The sequence below is a fragment of the Doryrhamphus excisus genome, chromosome 13 (genome assembly GCF_030265055.1).
Source record: "Doryrhamphus excisus isolate RoL2022-K1 chromosome 13, RoL_Dexc_1.0, whole genome shotgun sequence".
Classification (NCBI taxonomy): Eukaryota; Metazoa; Chordata; class Actinopteri; order Syngnathiformes; family Syngnathidae; genus Doryrhamphus; species Doryrhamphus excisus.
In genome coordinates this window covers 19918950-19936716 of record NC_080478.1, presented here as the reverse complement: position 1 = coordinate 19936716, position 17767 = coordinate 19918950, and the positions used below count along the sequence as shown (strand labels likewise).

Genomic DNA, 17767 nt, shown 5'->3' with positions numbered 1-17767 from the left:
ATCATAGCATAAGTGAGAAATTTAGCTAGGTACTTTTTTTTTTTACATAGTTAGCTAATTAGTTACTAGTTAGCTAACCAGAGCTAGCTTGAGCTAACAAATAGACTCGTTTGAACAGTACTGTAATCTAGCAGGAAACGTGTATCATAACATAAGTGAGAAATTTAGCTGGGTACTTTTTTTTTTACATAGTTAGCTAATTAGTTACTAGTTAGCTAACCAGAGCTAGCTTGAGCTAACAAATAGACTCGTTTGAACAGTTCTGCAACCTAGCAGGAAACATGTATCATAGCATAAGTGAGAAATTTAGCTGGGCACTTTTTTTTTTTTACATAGTTAGCTACTTAGTTACTAGTTAGCTAACCAGAGCTAGCTTGGGCTAACAAATAGACTCGTTTGAACAGTACTGTAACCTAGCAGGAAACATGTATCATAGCATAAGTGAGAAATTTAGCTGGGCACTTTTTTTTTTTTTACATAGTTAGCTAGTCAGTTACTAGTTAGCTAACCAGAGCTAGCTTGAGCTAACACATAGACTCGTTTGAACAGTACTGCAACCTAGCAGGAAACATGTATCATAGCATAAGTAAGAAATTTAGCTGGGTACTTTTTTTTTTACATAGTTAGCTAGTTAGTTACTAGTTAGCTAACCAGAGCTAGCTTGAGCTAACAAATAGACTCATTTGAACAGTTCTGCAACCTAGCAGGAAACAAGTATCATAGCATAAGTGAGAAATTTAGCTGGGCACTTATTTTTTTTACATAGTTAGCTAGTTAGTTACTAGTTAGCTAACCAGAGCTAGCTTGAGATAACAAATAGACTTGTTTGAACAGTACTGTAACCTAGCAGGAAACATGTATCATAGCATAAGTGAGAAATTTAGCTGGGCACTTTTTTTTTTTTACATAGTTAGCTACTTAGTTACTAGTTAGCTAACCAGAGCTAGCTTGAGCTAACAAATAGACTTGTTTGAACAGTACTGTAACCTAGCAGGAAACATGTAACATAGCATAAGTGAGAAATTTAGCTGGGCACTTTTTTTTTTACATAGTTAGCTAGTTAGTTACTAGTTAGCTAACCAGAGCTAGCTTGAGCTAACAAATAGACTCGTTTGAACAGTACTGCAACCTAGCAGGAAACATGTATCATAGCATAAGTGAGAAATTTAGCTGGGTACTTTTTTTTTTTTTTACATAGTTAGCTACTTAGTTACTAGTTAGCTAACCAGAGCTAGCTTGAGCTAACAAATAGACTCGTTTGAACAGTACTGTAACCTAGCAGGAAACATGTATCATAACATAAGTGAGAAATTTAGCTGGGCACTTTTTTTTTTACATAATTAGCTACTTAGTTACTAGTTAGCTAACCAGAGCTAGCTTGAGCTAACAAATAGACTCGTTTGAACAGTACTGTAACCTAGCAGGAAACATGTATCATAACATAAGTGAGAAATTTAGCTGGGCACTTTTTTTTTTACATAATTAGCTACTTAGTTACTAGTTAGCTAACCAGAGCTAGCTTGAGCTAACAAATAGACTCGTTTGAACAGTAGTGTAACCTAGCAGGAAACATGTATCATAGCATAAGTGAGAAATTTAGCTGGGCACTTATTTTTTTTTTACATAGTTAGCTAGTCAGTTACTAGTTAGCTAACCAGAGCTAGCTTGAGCTAACAAATAGACTCGTTTGAACAGTACTGCAACCTAGCAGGAAACATGTATCATAACATAAGTGAGAAATTTAGCTGGGTACTTTTTTTTTTTTTACATAGTTAGCTAGTTAGTCACTAGTTGGCTAACCAGAGCTAGCTTGAGCTAACAAATAGATTACTTTTACCTTTTAGCAAGGATTTGTAATTTCCAAAGGCTTCATTGACGTTAAAAACCGGCGTCTGCGTCTGCTTTTTTTTGGCCCGAACAACACACACAAACCTAGCTTTACTTACCTTATTTGTGGATCGACAGGTCGAAGGTATCCATGTCGCAGCTTAAATGGCGGACCCATTTATGTGACGTCATCACAATCGCCATGTTGTTGTTTTTTTTTAACCCTCGAAGGACACGATTTGGTGTCTGTACTTTGAATATTTACTTTGGGTATATTTTTTGATTTTTTTAAAAAAATGTGGTTGGAGCAGAACGAGGAATGTATTGGCTGTGGTGGGCGGGGCCTAGGGTTTGAAAGAAGAACTATCCCAGGCATTCTAATACATTAAGGGGTGATACCAGTTACCGATATCATTCTTTTGGCATACCAAAATGTTTACCCTGACATGTTTACCCTCCAAAAACACACATCAAATATACTGACCATTGCCAACTTTAATGTGTATTTTTGTCACGTATTCATCATACGTGACATCACAAATATAATAATACTTTAATACACAACGTAACATAGGGAAAACCATGGGTGTAACTTGGCTTGTCAAATAGTTTTGCTTTGATCAACCAATCAGAGGACGGAAAGCTGCTGATGTCACTGAGGGGCCAGCCCAGTGAAGCTGAAATTTGATTGGTTAAAAAAAACAAACAAAAAAAAAAACAGCACCATTGTTTATAGTGTGTATGCAACATGCGCCAGCACTACTGATTCTGAAGGCCCTGGGAAGATGACATTGCTATGGCTAATTCTTAACATTAAGGTTAAGATACACATTATGAAATGAAGATTATCGACTGTTGGGAATAAATTCATGCATTTTATTGGTTGTAAATGTAGTTTTCAAATGTCGTTTTCAAGTATTTCATGCCTTTATTCACGCGCTTGTTTAGAACTGATCATTTCAGAGACATGCACCACGACTGGCCGTCATTCTTATAACAATTCTTATTCTGAAATGTTAGTTTATATTATTGTGAAATGATCACATGTAAGTCTATAACAGGGATGGGCAAACTACGGCCCGGGGGCCACATCCGGCCCGCCAAGTGTTTGAATACGGCCCGCCTGTTCTTTCTAAAGTATTTAATTTAACCTGGCATCATGGTTTGAGCCAACCTTTTGATGGTTTGAGTACCTGTTTTATCAATATTATTATTATATTATTTGATGTGGTCTGTTGTTTACAAAGTGCTCCTGAAAAAAGGGACACCAGCACATAATAATTGTAAAATTAAATTAAATTAAATTTATAATGCACTTTGCATCAAAGGAATGATCTCAAAGTGCACATATAGCAGATTGCACGACACTTTTACAGATACAGTAATTCCAGGTGGACAGTTACGTATAAAATATATAGTCTGCCCCCTCCCCCCGTCAATGCGGCCAATGAGTCAAAAAGTTTGCCCACCCCTGGTCTATAATCTTTGTCCTGTGTTTTATTGTAAATATGTAACAAATTAAAGGTAAAAACACAAAATAAGTCCATGGAATTTCAAGTAGAAAATAGTGGAACAGGTCTAGGTAGCTGCAATACTGGCCCCGTATGATGCTAATATGTATGTGCTAATGGGTATAAATAGTAACTGTAGTGCATGGAGTGGATGTAAAGACAATAAGACCATGAAGACGTGATGCTTGTTCATCGGATCCATTGACTTCATAATAATAATAATAATAATAATAATAATACTTTACAGTATGTGATATTCTGACTGTCTTCTGCTTGTCCTCAACAATAATCTTTCCATCAAGTTAACGGTGTGATTGTTTTTTTATCATCTGCGGTAATTAAAATGATATTTTTGCAGTTGTTGCTCATGTGAGAGATCCGAGTCGGGACCTCGTGGGATTCCGTCGTGACGTTGGCGAGGCTGGCGGCGCCGCCGCCGAGGCAGCAGCAAAGAACCCTGGTAGCAGGTCGAAAAAAGGCCCTGAAAAATCCGTGGCGGGCGCTTTCGCTGACGAAGCAGTAGAGAGCGGGGTCAGCCACGCAGTTGAGAGAGGTCAACAACAACGCCAGGTGGTAGTAGTTGAATATTCCTTTGGGAAGAACGACACGGGATGGATGGACGGTGTGGAAAGGAACGTTTCCTTTGCTGACAAAATGGCGTACCTGTGATAAAGTTGCAGTCCCGCTCCAGGACGGTGCGAACCAACAGAAAGATGTGGTACGGGGAGAAGCAGATGAGGAAGATGAGGATGGTGCTGCTCACTAACTGACGGATTCTGGTCTTCTGAACTGGTTGCGTGCCCGCACTCTGACCCACGGCACGGAGCACACACAGGTAGCTGACCTGCAAACAGCGGCATTGAACATGAATGCAGCGCATCCCCACACTGATTACAATTTTACACATGATGGTACACATGCTAATTGTACTGGTACGCATGCTAATTGTACTGGTACGCATGCTAATTGTATTGGTGCACATGCTAATTGTATTGGTACATATGCTAATTGTTTTGGTACACATGCTAATTGTACCGGTACACATGATAATTGTATTGGTACACATGATAATTGTACCGGTACACATGATAATTGTATTGGTACACATGCTAATTGTATTGGTACACATGCTAATTGTATTGGTACACATGCTAATTGTACCGGTACACATGCTAATTGTATTGGTACACATGCTAATTGTACCGGTACACATGCTAATTGTATTGGTACACATGCTAATTGTACCGGTACACATGCTAATTGTATTGGTACACATGCTAATTGTACTGGTACACATGCTAATTGTACTGGTACACATGATAATTGTATTGGTACACATGCTAATTGTACTGGTACACATGATAATTGTATTGGTACACATGCTAATTGTACCGGTACACATGCTAATTGTATTGGTACATATGCTAATTGTACCGGTACACATGATAATTGTATTGGTACACATGCTAATTGTACCGGTACACATGCTAATTGTATTGGTACATATGCTAATTGTACCGGTACACATGCTAATTGTATTGGTACATATGCTAATTGTACCGGTACACATGCTAATTGTATTGGTACACATGCTAATTGTACCGGTACACATGCTAATTGTATTGGTACATATGCTAATTGTACCGGTACACATGCTAATTGTATTGATACATATGCTAATTGTACCGGTACACATGCTAATTGTATTGGTACATATGCTAATTGTACCGGTACACATGCTAATTGTATTGGTACACATGCTAATTGTACCGGTACACATGCTAATTGTACCGGTACACATGATAATTGTATTGGTACACATGCTAATTGTACCGGTACACATGATAATTGTATTGGTACACATGCTAATTGTACCGGTACACATGATAATTGTATTGGTACACATGATAATTGTATTGGTACACATGCTAATTGTACCGGTACACATGCTAATTGTATTGGTACATATGCTAATTGTACCGGAAGACATGATAACCCGCACAGAAAGCCTTCTAGAGTGTGCAACCCTTTCTGCAGCTAATAAATGGTCTGTTTAATGTAGTCCACCCCCGGCCCTCCTCTAGGTACGCCCACTACACTGTGATTGGGCACACTCCAAAGTGCTCCCAAGGACTTCCGGATGTTGACCGAGTGCGGGCAATCTGCTGCCCATATAAGGAAGTCCAACTCATTTAACACGAGAATACAACATTGTAAAAAAAAAAAAAAGGCAACACAAAGAAGTCGCGACGTTGCATTCAATGACAACGACCAAAAGTGTTCTTACCAGCAGAATGGCCAGTGGAAAAATGAAACCAACGGTGAAGCGGTAATAGTTGATTGGATACTCCCAAGGTTGCATGGGGTAGTGCTCGAAACACACCGACTGGTTGTGGGGGTTTTGACTCAGCTCTTTATGGCGGAAGAAAACAACCCCGACCGCAATCTCCTTTAGCCAGATGATGGCGCTGAAAAGAGCGGCGACGCCCATGGAACGGAGGGAGGTGAACCTACGGAGGAAATGGGAGGTGCTTGGTACAGTTAATAACCATGTATACAGTTACATATGGAATATTTAACACTTGTTTTAAAGGTGACTTGTCAGTATTTGTCATTTTCACACCAGAACATCTAACGTAGAACGCTTGGTCAACCTGCTGGTTTATTTTATTTTCCAGAGTAAATCATTGATTTCCTGTTTGGGTTACAGGAAGAAACCAACATTGACACATTGCTGTTGATGAGTCCCCACCGCTGGGACCAACAATGCGGCCAGAGGACCACCGACCGATTATTAGAATCGGTTGGGCCACCCTCAGCAACAACCGCTTTTGTGACCCCTTGAATTAGTCGTCGCTGCTCACCCGGGGTCATTTTGGTTTGGCCCGACACTCCTGGGGAGGTTCACCACTGTTCCATGTTTTTGCCATTTGTGGATAATGGCTCTCACTGTGCTTTGCTGGAGTCCCAAAGCTTTAGAAATGGCTTAATAACCTTTTCCACACGGATAGATCTCGATTAATCTTAGTTATGTTTTAACTGGGGGGGGGGCAATCACTTTTCACACATGTCATTTTGGATTTGTTTTCTCTCGTAATAACACAAAGTTTCATTTAAAAACGGCATTTTGTCTTCAGTTGTGTTGTCACTGACTACATGCTTGATGATCTAAAACATTGAAGTGTGACAAACATGCAAAAAAAAAAAAACAAAAACAGGAAGAGACAAACACTTATTCAAACATTAAATGGTGATTGGGCTGCACGGTGGACGAGTGGTTAGCGCGCAGGCCTCACATCTAGGAGACCTGAGTTCAATTCCACCCTCGGCCATCTCTGTGTGGAGTTTGCATGTTCTCCCCGTGCATGCGTGGGTTTTCAAAAACATGCTAGGTTAATTAGCGACTCCAAATTGTCCATAGGTATGAATGTGAGTGTGAATGGTTGTTTGTCTATATGTGCCCTGGGATTGGGTGGCCCCCCCGCCTCTCGCCCCAAGAAGGCTGGGATAGGCTCCAGCACCCTCCGCGACCCTCGTCGGGATAAGCGGTAGAAAATGAATGAATGAAAAAATATTAGTTTCACATTGAGCTACTTTTACAAAATGAAACATTTCTTTTCATAGCTTAGCTTAGCTTAGCTTGAAGCCAAACAAAGTGAATATGCTTGGTTTTTACCAGAACATGAACCAAATGCTGGTATCCGCCACTCCCGTTTTCTATTTCACGATGCATTATTCATTATTAACTCGCATTAATAACTGAAATCCTACATGAAAAGCAGGTTTGCGCGCCTCTGCTGTGCCCCTCCAGCCGCATCCGCTGCCTTCGGAACCTCATAAGAAGCCGACTCCCTCTTCTGTGCCCTCGGCATATCGGGGAGGAGACAAAATGCCAGCGTTTCAAGCGCGCCACAAACACTCATTCGTCACTCGCCGAGACTGGGGAAGCGCCGGGAATTGAGGTTCCTGTTTTAGTTTGTGTGGGTTGTCTCTGACGTTCCAAAAACATGCTAGGTTAATTAGCGACTCCAAATTGTCCATAGGTATGAATGTGAGTGTGAATGGTTGTTTGTCTATATGTGCCCTGTGATTGGCTGGCCACCAGTCCAGGGTGTGTGCGCCCCGCCTCTTGCCCCAAGACAGCTGGGATAGGCTCCCTTGTGAGGATAAGCGGTACAGAAAATGAATGGTAACGAGGCAGACCGACCTTAAAGGATGGACCACAGCCAGGTAGCGGTCCAGACTGATACAGCACAGGAAGCCGATGCTGATGTAGATGTTCTCATAGAGAAGAAAGCCACACAACTGGCACAACCATTCCCTGTGACGCCAATCGTCATCCTGTAACAACAAAGCACAGACACGAAGCTTAAGGCTCCGCCCCCGGCTGAGCTGAACTACAATACTGTTTTGTTACTATACAGTACTATGAATCAGGGCTTCAGTTTACCTGGAAAATGTACTGGAGCCAGAGTGGTAATGATGCCAAGTATAAAAGATCCGACACGGTGAGGTTTATCAAGTAAACCCCCAATTCATTCTTTTGCTTCAGCTGCAGCACTGCATGGTACAGGGAGTATAGGTTGGAGGGAACACCCACCTGAAATGAGAAAGACAAGCAGCGATAAGAACAAAGTACAAGTATACAAGTACAAGTATCACAGCAGAATCCGCCTTGTGGTGAGTGACATTGCAGCATGAAAAATAATACTCAACTATAGTATCCATAGAAAGGAATATTCCAATCTCTTGTCTACATGCGGTGTAAAAATCAACCAGAATAGTCAATAGGGCATGCCCAGTAAAACGTAAACATCAACATCACGTGATACCGACTTCCGATACTGAGTTTTTTTTCACTTGTCGGAATAACTCCGTATTGCCAGTTTTTCGTCTGTCCAGTCTTGGAATTGAGTTTGAATCCAAACCAAACTTTGCTTAGTCCAGTGCCGATTGTTGGCCTCCATTTTTAAAAGTGAAGAACGTCTGGATCTGCGTGTTACGTCATATCTGAGCATGCGCTGAAAGAACGCACCCGGGATCAATTTAAACAGGAAAAGATCAAATTCAATCTTGATAATATTTTATAATTAAACTCAGGACATGTTTTATATAGATATAGACAGTAAACCTCGGATATATCGGACTTGGATATATCGGAAATTCGCTCAAAACGGACAGATAAAAAAGAACCGATTTTTCTGTAATGCATTTCCAATAAAAATTCATTGCATATATCGGGGGGGCGGCACGGCGGTCTAGTGGTTAGCGCACAGACCTCACAGCTAAGAGACCAGGGTTCAATTCCCACCCTCGGCCATCTCTGTGTGTAGTTTGCATGTTCTCCCCGTGCATGCGTGGGTTTTCTCCGGGTACTCCGGTTTCCTCCCACATTCCAAAAACATGCTAGGTTAATTAGCCACTCCAAATCGTCCATAGGTATGAATGTGAGTGTGAATGGTTGTTTGTCTATATGTGCCCTGTGATTGGCTGGCCACCAGTCCAGGGTGTACCCCGCCTCTCGCCCGAAGACAGCTGGGATAGGCTCCAGCACCCCCGCGACCCTCGTGAAGAAAAAGCGGTAGAAAATGAATGAATGAATGCATATATCGGATTTTTTATAACGGATTTCGTCTATTTCGGACAAAATCTCCAGTCCCGTTCCAATGCATTTCCATTAAATTTCCCTCGCATATATCGGATGGCCGCATCGTGGCGCAATCGTGACAGGCCGCTATACGACGTCATTTGCAGCGTTTGCCTTTTTATAACGGATAAAATCCCATTTACGCATATACCGGATATAAATCCGATATATGCGTAAAACGGACATTTTCCGGTATACACATATAACGGATTTCGCTTATATCGGACAAAACCAGTGGGAACAATTGAATCCAATATATCCGAGGTTTACTGTATATATTTTCTTTTTTAATAAAACTGCACTTGTGAATGGCGTATAGAAGGGTTTAGATTCTGTTTCACAGATAAGCGCTAATGCACACGAAAGCTGCTTGCCAACCGCCAATAAACAACAGAAGAAGAAGAACGCAGTCTGACAACTTTCCGTTTGAGCGGGTACAAGATACCTCAATCGGATTGGTTAAAGGAATATTCCATCCCTGTTCAATTCTTTCCGTTTTTTAGCAAATAAAGCAAATGCAATTGGAATATTTGGGTCCATGTATACTATTGACATAATGGCTATTGACATCATATTTGCAAATGATGATTAATAAATGTTAATTATAAAAAAATGATATTGGATAATTCCTCACGGCACACCTGACGGTTTCTCAAGGTCCACTAGTGTACTGTTGCAGTACTCCATTCTGGTTGTGATGAATGCGTGGATCAGGGAATGTAAGTGATGGACGAAGGAATTAATCTGACAGGATGGACGCGCTTGACCAGGGGTGGGCAAACTACGGCCCGGGGGCCACATCCGGCCCGCCAAGTGTTTGAATACGGCCCGCCCAATCTTTCCAAAGTATTTCATTTAAACTCAACATACAACCTGGCATCATGGCCTGAGACAACCTTTTGATGGTTGTATCAATTTCGTTGTTTGACATGGTCTGTTGTTTACAAAGTGCTCCTGAAAAAAGAGACACAAGCACATAATAATAATAAAAATTAAAATAATAATTATTATATTATTATTATAACTATTATATTTATTATATTAATGCTAATTATTATATTAATTATATATAATAATATTGTTATATTTGCATATTTTACATAATAATAATATAATAATTATTATTTTAATTTTATTTTAATTATTATAATATTTTATTATTTTTAAAATATTTAAATATAAATATAAAATAATAAATAATAATAGCAGATTGCATGACAATTTTACAGATACAATAATACCAGGTGGACTGTTACGTGTAAAATATATAGTCTGCCCCCCCCCCGGAAATTTTGTTATATCAATGCGGCCCGCGAGTCAAAAAGTTTGCCCACCACCCCTCTCTCGACTTGAGCTTCAGTCATGGATCGACTTATTTTACTGTCTTACTCTCCCAATCCAGCTAGTATTTGCTCATTCTTACATAGAAGTGGAATCTATCCCAGCGTGTCCTGTGTGAAAGGGGGAGGGTAAACTACACTCTCCACACTCCAGCCACTGAACATGGAGCAAAACATTATACAATATATTATATACACACACGGTGAAAATATGCCAGCTTCAAATTAAGAGCCTCGTTAGGTTGAAAGGAAGACAAATGTCCAGTGTGACTAAATATATTTAGTGTTATTAACAATGTAATTCCTATACTAGTGAGTATGCGTATAAATATTTACACACGCGGCCACACTTACCAAGAGTACGAGGATATAAACAAAGGAAAAGAGGTACTGGTGGATTTCATGGCTGATGGTGCAGTTCATAATGTCCTCCTCAAGCATAATGGACACCAGAACTATTTCTGCGTCACATACACCAACCCATTCATGTTTCCAGATATGTGCACGAATACACACGTACAAATTAATCTTCCACTGGAGTGCTTGGTTGTCTTCCCAGTTCCACACTTGGGGTTTCTGTCGTCACCCTAAAAGAAAGCAGAGAAACGTGCATATTACTGAACTTATTAAAATTGGGTAAATCACGCAGACAATAGCGCTAGCAGTTAGCATCAAATGCTAATACAAATGAAGGTGCAAAAGCCGTATAAAAAACAAACAACTGTGAATCAAAATGAATGATAAATCAATCAGAATGATCGCACAAACACTGATCGTTTAGCTTGTAGCTCTGAATAAGCGATGAGTAAAGTCCATTCCGAATCGGAACCATAGGTTGGATACCCGTTTGGAGTGTCCCGAGGAAGACAGAAACTAGTGGTGTGTCGTGTGTCATGAACGAACGGGTCAAAAGAACTAGTTCTTTTTTTGTGAACAGAATGAACAAGGTCACCGCCCTCTAAAATACCCGTTCGGTGCGTTCAGTTGTAAATGTGATTGGCTGGTGAGTCAGTTCACCGTTCCTTTTGCAGGGCGGGACTATCTTATCCTATCGTCGCGTTTCGCTCTGTGACTTGGGGGGGGGGATTAGCTCACTGAAAGACCGAGACCGAGAGATTGACCGACACTGTCGGTGACCTTGTTCATTCCGTTTTTTAAAGGTCTTTTGACCCGTTCGTTCATGACCGACACACCACTAGTCATCACCTGTTGAGTCGGAACGAATGTGAACATGAGTGAACGGACTGACTGCGGGGATCACAACTTATTAAAATTGGGTGACTTGGCAAAGTGGACTCATCACATTCGTGGAGTGATGGAGTGATGGAGTGATGGAGTGATGGAGCAGCGTAAGAAGCAAGAGATCAAGAAGAAGAGATCAGAGATTTCCGTCCGTCATGGTGAGTCTGTACGGCAATGAGATGGCCTTTTCACAGACAAATGAAGTTAGCGGACACAAAAGAAGCGCTGCACTCTATCAAACTAGCGCCCGCTGTCCGAGCCTGGGCCCGATGAGCTGCTGTAAAAAGATTAACGGAATAATCCACAGAACGACACAAGTCCACAGAACGTACACTACAAGTTAAGAAGTTAAACACACGATCACATCAGCTTGGCTTGTCACGATAATCCATAAATTGATTAATGGAACGGCTGCACGGCACCCGAGTGGTTAGCATGCAGGCCTCACAGCTAGGAGACCCGAGTTCAATTCCACCCTCGGCCATCTCTGTGTGGAGCTTTCTCCGGGTACTCCGGTTTCCTCCCACATTCCAAAAACATGCTAGGTTAATTAGCCACTCCAAATTGTCCATAGGTATGAATGTGAGTGTGAATGGTTGTTTGTCTATATGTGCCCTGTGATTGGCTGGCCACCAGTCCAGGGTGTACCCCGCCTCTCGCCCGAAGAAGACAGTTGGGATAGGCTCCAGCACCCCCGCGACCCTCGTGAGGAAAAAACGGTAGAAAATGAATGAATGGATGAATGAATGAATGACGGGCTTGTCAACCCATCGGAAAGAACACTAAACTCATCACGCAGCCACTTAACACATATACAAGACAAGTACTGATAGTTTAAAGTAAAAAATGAATGATTATTACTACTACTACTACTACTAGTAGTAGTAAGCTAGTATTAGCCTGCTTATTGGCTTGCTTATTAGCCTGCTTTTGCCCTATTATATACAATTTGGCAGAGATTATTTTTTTGTAAAAAAAAAATTAAAAATCAATGGAAAAAATCTATAAAAAAATATCAAATTATTTAGGAAGTCTTAAGAACATTTTAAAATAGGCCTAATGACGCCACTGGCTCTTAAAAGTAAAAAAAACAAAACATGCTAGGTTAATTAGCGACTCCAAATTGTCCATAGGTATGAATGTGAGTGTGAATGGTTGTTTGTCTATTTGTGCCCTGTGATTGGCTGGCCACCAGTCCAGGGTGTACCCCGCCTCTCGCCCGAAGAAGACAGCTGGGATAGGCTCCAGCAACCCCCGCTACCCTTGTGAGGATGAATAAACTGGAGCATGTCCAAAGCCGTGTCCATTCGACGAGGGCAAAAGGGTTAGCAAACGCTGAGAAAAATGGCTTCCGTAACATCGCCCAAAGACAGCTGGGATAGGCTCCAGCACCCCCGAGACCCTCGTGAGGATAAGTGGTAGAAAATGAATGAAAAAAAAACAAAAACAAAGTTGATAAATTGACATGTGCATTCAGTATATTCCTGTTTGTCTCTCTGTAGCACACAGGCTGGATGACAAGAGTGTTCACTCTACACATCTGTGCGCATTGGTTCTATAGCGGAATGAACTGAGAGCATCAACCCATCAACCCAACTGAGAGTTTTTGTGCTCAGCGGCTCTCAGGAGGCCCCACCGTGCCCCCCCCCCCCGGATTCTCCGCCTCCTAATGCAGTTCTGAGCCCAGACCACAGAAAAAAATAAAAATTACAAAATCCATGATTGAATTGAACCACAACATTGGTGCTAGTAAAGAACATTATGGTAAAAAAAAATTAAAAAGCCATGTCCAGCTGTTTAATGACGTTTGCCATGTTAATGACGGGAGAAAGGGAAGCAGGAAGTCAGAGTTTTACTGCTCTACAAGTTAAACAAGTTCACTAGTTTGATTAATTTGTAATTATCCTAATTATTGCAAAGAAAGTTAGCTCTTAAGTTGAGCTACACGATTATCGCAACAGTCAGCTTCTTTCTTTGTGTTTGGCTTTGACATCAAAAGACGAATGTGACACCAGAGAGCAACGTTTCAGCTTTTAGTGGATGCGTTGCGCAACTTTTAAAACGAACCCACTCGTTTTTTAACGAGATTCATGTGATTGATTGAAGTGTGTTTTGTTGCCCGGGTGTGTCCTATTCAACCAGTTAATAGTACTAAACACCTTGGCCGGTGTAGACTACCTTTACAGGTGAAAACAGTATGAAAAACAAGCAATCGTGAATCCAAATGAATGGTAAATCACGCAGACAATAGCGCTAGCAGTTAGCAAGAAAATGCTAATACGAATGAAGGTGCAAAAGCCGTATAAAAAACAAACAACTGTGAATCAAAATGAATGATAAATCAATCAGAATGATCGCACAAACACTGATCGTTTAGCTTGTAGCTCTGAATAAGTGATGAGTAAAGTCCATTCCGAATCGGAACCATAGGTTGGATACCCGTTTGGAGTGTCCCGAGGAAGACAGAAACTAGTGGTGTGTCGTGTGTCATGAACGAACGGGTCAAAAGAACTAGTTCTTTTTTTGTGAACAGAATGAACAAGGTCACCGCCCTCTAAAATACCCGTTCGGTGCGTTCAGTTGTAAATGTGATTGGCTGGTGAGTCAGTTCACCGTTCCTTTTGCAGGGCGGGACTATCTTATCCTATCGTCGCGTTTCGCTCTGTGACTTGGGGGGGGGGGATTAGCTCACTGAAAGACCGAGACCGAGAGATTGACCGACATTGTCGGTGACCTCGTTCATTCCATTTTTTAAAAAAAAGAACTGGTTCTTTTGACCCGTTCGTTCATGACCGACACACCACTAGTCATCACCTGTTGAGTCGGAACGAATGTGAACATGAGTGAACGGACTGACTGAGGGGATCACAGTCTAATGACCAATTGACCGAAATGACCGAAACGAACGGATCTTTTTACTGAAGGCACTGGAATGATCCGGTTCCACTGAAATGAACAGTTTTGCCCACCACTAACAGAAACCGCCGGCGTACTAAGCAACAAACATCCAACAAGAAGACCAAAGAAAACCTCAGCGGTTAATGGTGGAACCATTTTGGGATCCGTAAAGAAAGGAAGGAAAGTATCACTATCGACTCTTCGTTAAGCACTTCCTGAACCAAATACTACAGTAAACCTCGGATATATCGGACTCGGATATATCGGAAATTCGCTCACAACGGACAGATAAAAAAGAACCGATTTTTCTGTAATGCATTTCCAATAAAAATTCATTGAATATATCCGATTTTTTTATAACGGATTTCGCCTATTTCGGACAAAATCTCCAGTCCCGTTCCAATGCATTTCCATTAAATTTCCCTCGCATATATCGGATGGCCGCATCGTGGCGCTCCGATTCGCCGAATCGTGACAGGCCGCTATACGACGTCATTTGCAGCGTTTGCAGCGTTGCCTGCGCGTCCAGGTACATTGGAAACATAGTCAAGGAAGTGCCTTTTTATAACGGATAAAATCCCATTTACGCATATACCGGATATAAATCCCATATATGCGTAAAACGGACATTTTCCGGTATACGCATATAACGGATTTCGCTTATATCGGACAAAACCAGTGGGAACAATTGAATCCGATATATCCGAGGTTTACTGTAAAAGGGCAAAAGCAGGCTAATAAGCAAGCCGATAAGCAGGCTAATACTAGCTTACTACTTCTACTAGTAGTAGTAATAACCTAGCATGTTTTTGGAATGTGGGAGGAAACCGGAGTATCCGGACGGGGAGAACATGCAAACTCCACACAGAGATAGCCGAGAGTGGAATTGAACTCGGGTCTCCTAGCCGTGACGCCTGTGCGCTAACCACTCCCCCGCCGTGCAGCCCAGAGTTGTTTAATGATAACTAAAATAGAGCTGAAAATAATGCATAATGGCAGAGTTAAAATAGCTGTTTTTCATTTTACTTTAAACTATCAGTACTTGTCTTGTATATGTGTTAAGTGGCTGTGTGATGAGTTTAGTGTTCTTTGTAAAATGACACTGTGAGTCAGACTGAGCTGTGAAAATCCAGCGGTTTCCTGATGAGCTACCAAGTGGCATATTATTTTACACAATATTACTTTAAAAAAAATATGTTGTCATCTGGGTGGCACGGTGGTCTAGTGGTTAGCGCGCAGACTCACAGCTAGGAGACCAGGGTTCAATTCCACCCTGGGGCATCTCTGTGTGGAGTTTGCATGTTCTCCCCGTGCATGCGTGGGTTTTCTCCGGGTACTCCGGTTTCCTCCCACATTCCAAAAACATGCTAGGTTAATTAGCCACTCCAAATTGTCCATAGGTATGAATGTGAGTGTGAATGGTTGTTTGTCTATATGTGCCCTGTGATTGGCTGGTGACCAGTCCAGGGTGTACCCCGCCTCTCGCCCGAAGACAGCTGGGATAGGCTCCAGCACCCCCTGCGACCCTCGTGAGGAAAAAGCGGTAGAAAATGAATGAATGAATGAATGTTGTCATCTGCGGACAGCTAGGAGACCCGAGTTCAATTCCACCCTCGGCCCTTTTACGGACTGATGGATTTTTGCGGCTCATAGCAATTGACCACTTTATGGTTTTCATGTTGTTTTCACCTCTAAATGTCTTCCTCTTCTTTCCTTGCAATGGTCCACCTATTCTTGTCAGTTATGTGACATTTGCTGCGACTCTTTCCATCCACAATTCAACATTGTATGATTTTCATACGTCCACCTGATCTTTTATGTGCCTGTAACCGTTTCAGTTTGGGTTTTGCCCTCGTCTACACAGGCAAAACATAGGCTACCTAAACTGAAACCGAGTGCACACATTCTGTGCTATTTATTGGTTGAATAAGCAATGCAATAACACCTCACACACAGTCACGCGTTCCAATACTTTTGCTCACATCAAAAATGGGCGGGATCGGACTCATATATTTGCCTCATATTTGTCTTTTGATGTCAATGCCAAATTATTAAAAAAAAAAAAAACCCTCACTGGAAGACAATTTGGTGAAGTACATTCTAGTGTATTATTAGTGTGTATTAATAGTTTAAAAAAATAGCTCTCTCAACAACAAAATGAAATAATAACATTTATAATTGTATCAAATGTATTTGGTCACGGGGTTTTTATATGGCACGTGCCAGTCAAAATGTCTGTGCGCGTGCCTGCTGTTTTGTGTATTAAAAGTGTAACAACAAAACGATGTTTGTGAGCATAATACCTCATATAAATATCACATAAAGCCGTGTAAAGACATGTACTCGTGTAGAATACACACTTTCACTTGAATACAACAATCTTGAGCCTTTTCAGTCACAATACCTTCTTATATTTCACTCTTTGTGTACCGTAAGCTGCTGTCCAACTAGCTAATAAAGACTTAATAGTCACATCAATAATTCACAACTATGTATATATATATAGATATATATATATATATATATACAGGCAAGGTGCATCTTAGGTAATTATTCACAACAATTATTAACAACCCGGTGACGATGATATGTGACTTTTTAAAAAAAGTGGTATTAGCTAATTACCGCCGATAGAAACAGACTCACGTGACGTTGAGCTAACATATGAAGAGATTCATCGAAAAATGAGAAAATACAAGTATTACTTAGTATTACTTAGTATTACTTAGTGTTACTTACCGAGTCTCCGTGTGACGCCGTTGTGGAAAGTCTTACTGTGTATCACTGAGGTCTGCTGCATCGTGTACATTCACGACGAGCCCGGCTACAACATTATGGGGATGCTGAGGGAGGGGGGGGGGGCGAGCCAGTCCGCCATTACCGTTTCACTTCATTACTATACCATTAAGACAACAACCACAACAACCGGTACTACTATTGAGTACCATTAGCTTCTTTTTTTTGTATCTTCTTTTCGGTGTTTAAGACGTCCTTTCCTCTTCTGCTACCTAATAGCTGCTGTCTCTACCTGTACTATTACTAGTTCGGCCATTACTATTCCACAGGTATATATGTCAAACATAGTCCAGGTTTACACAGACGAAAATTAGTGGCGGGTGGCACGATCCACATGTCGATAGTTTCAATGTCAAGGGTGATACCAGCATAATGATGATTATATTTTGGAGTTCAATTATATGTTAATTTTCACGTACTGTAATTGAGTTTTGTTGTTATGGCGGCCATATTGTTATTAGAATTAGGAATTCATACAAACATTATAGTTGGGTGGGGGCGGTTGA

General features: G+C 41.1%; 1 protein-coding gene across 1 annotated transcript; it reads right to left on the bottom strand.

Annotated features, from left to right (window-relative positions):
- Positions 1–3322: 3322 nt before the first annotated feature.
- On the bottom strand, positions 3323–17528 carry LOC131140051 (ovarian cancer G-protein coupled receptor 1-like). Its single transcript, XM_058090123.1, has 7 exons — positions 17205–17528; positions 10680–10912; positions 7789–7938; positions 7546–7679; positions 5626–5848; positions 4002–4182; positions 3323–3928 (listed from the first exon to the last, which is right to left on the bottom strand). The coding sequence occupies exons 2-7, from the start codon at positions 10764–10766 to the stop codon at positions 3636–3638; spliced, it is 1068 nt and encodes a 355-aa protein (XP_057946106.1). The 5' UTR covers positions 10767–10912; positions 17205–17528; the 3' UTR covers positions 3323–3635.
- Between the last annotated feature and the right edge of the window lie 239 nt (positions 17529–17767).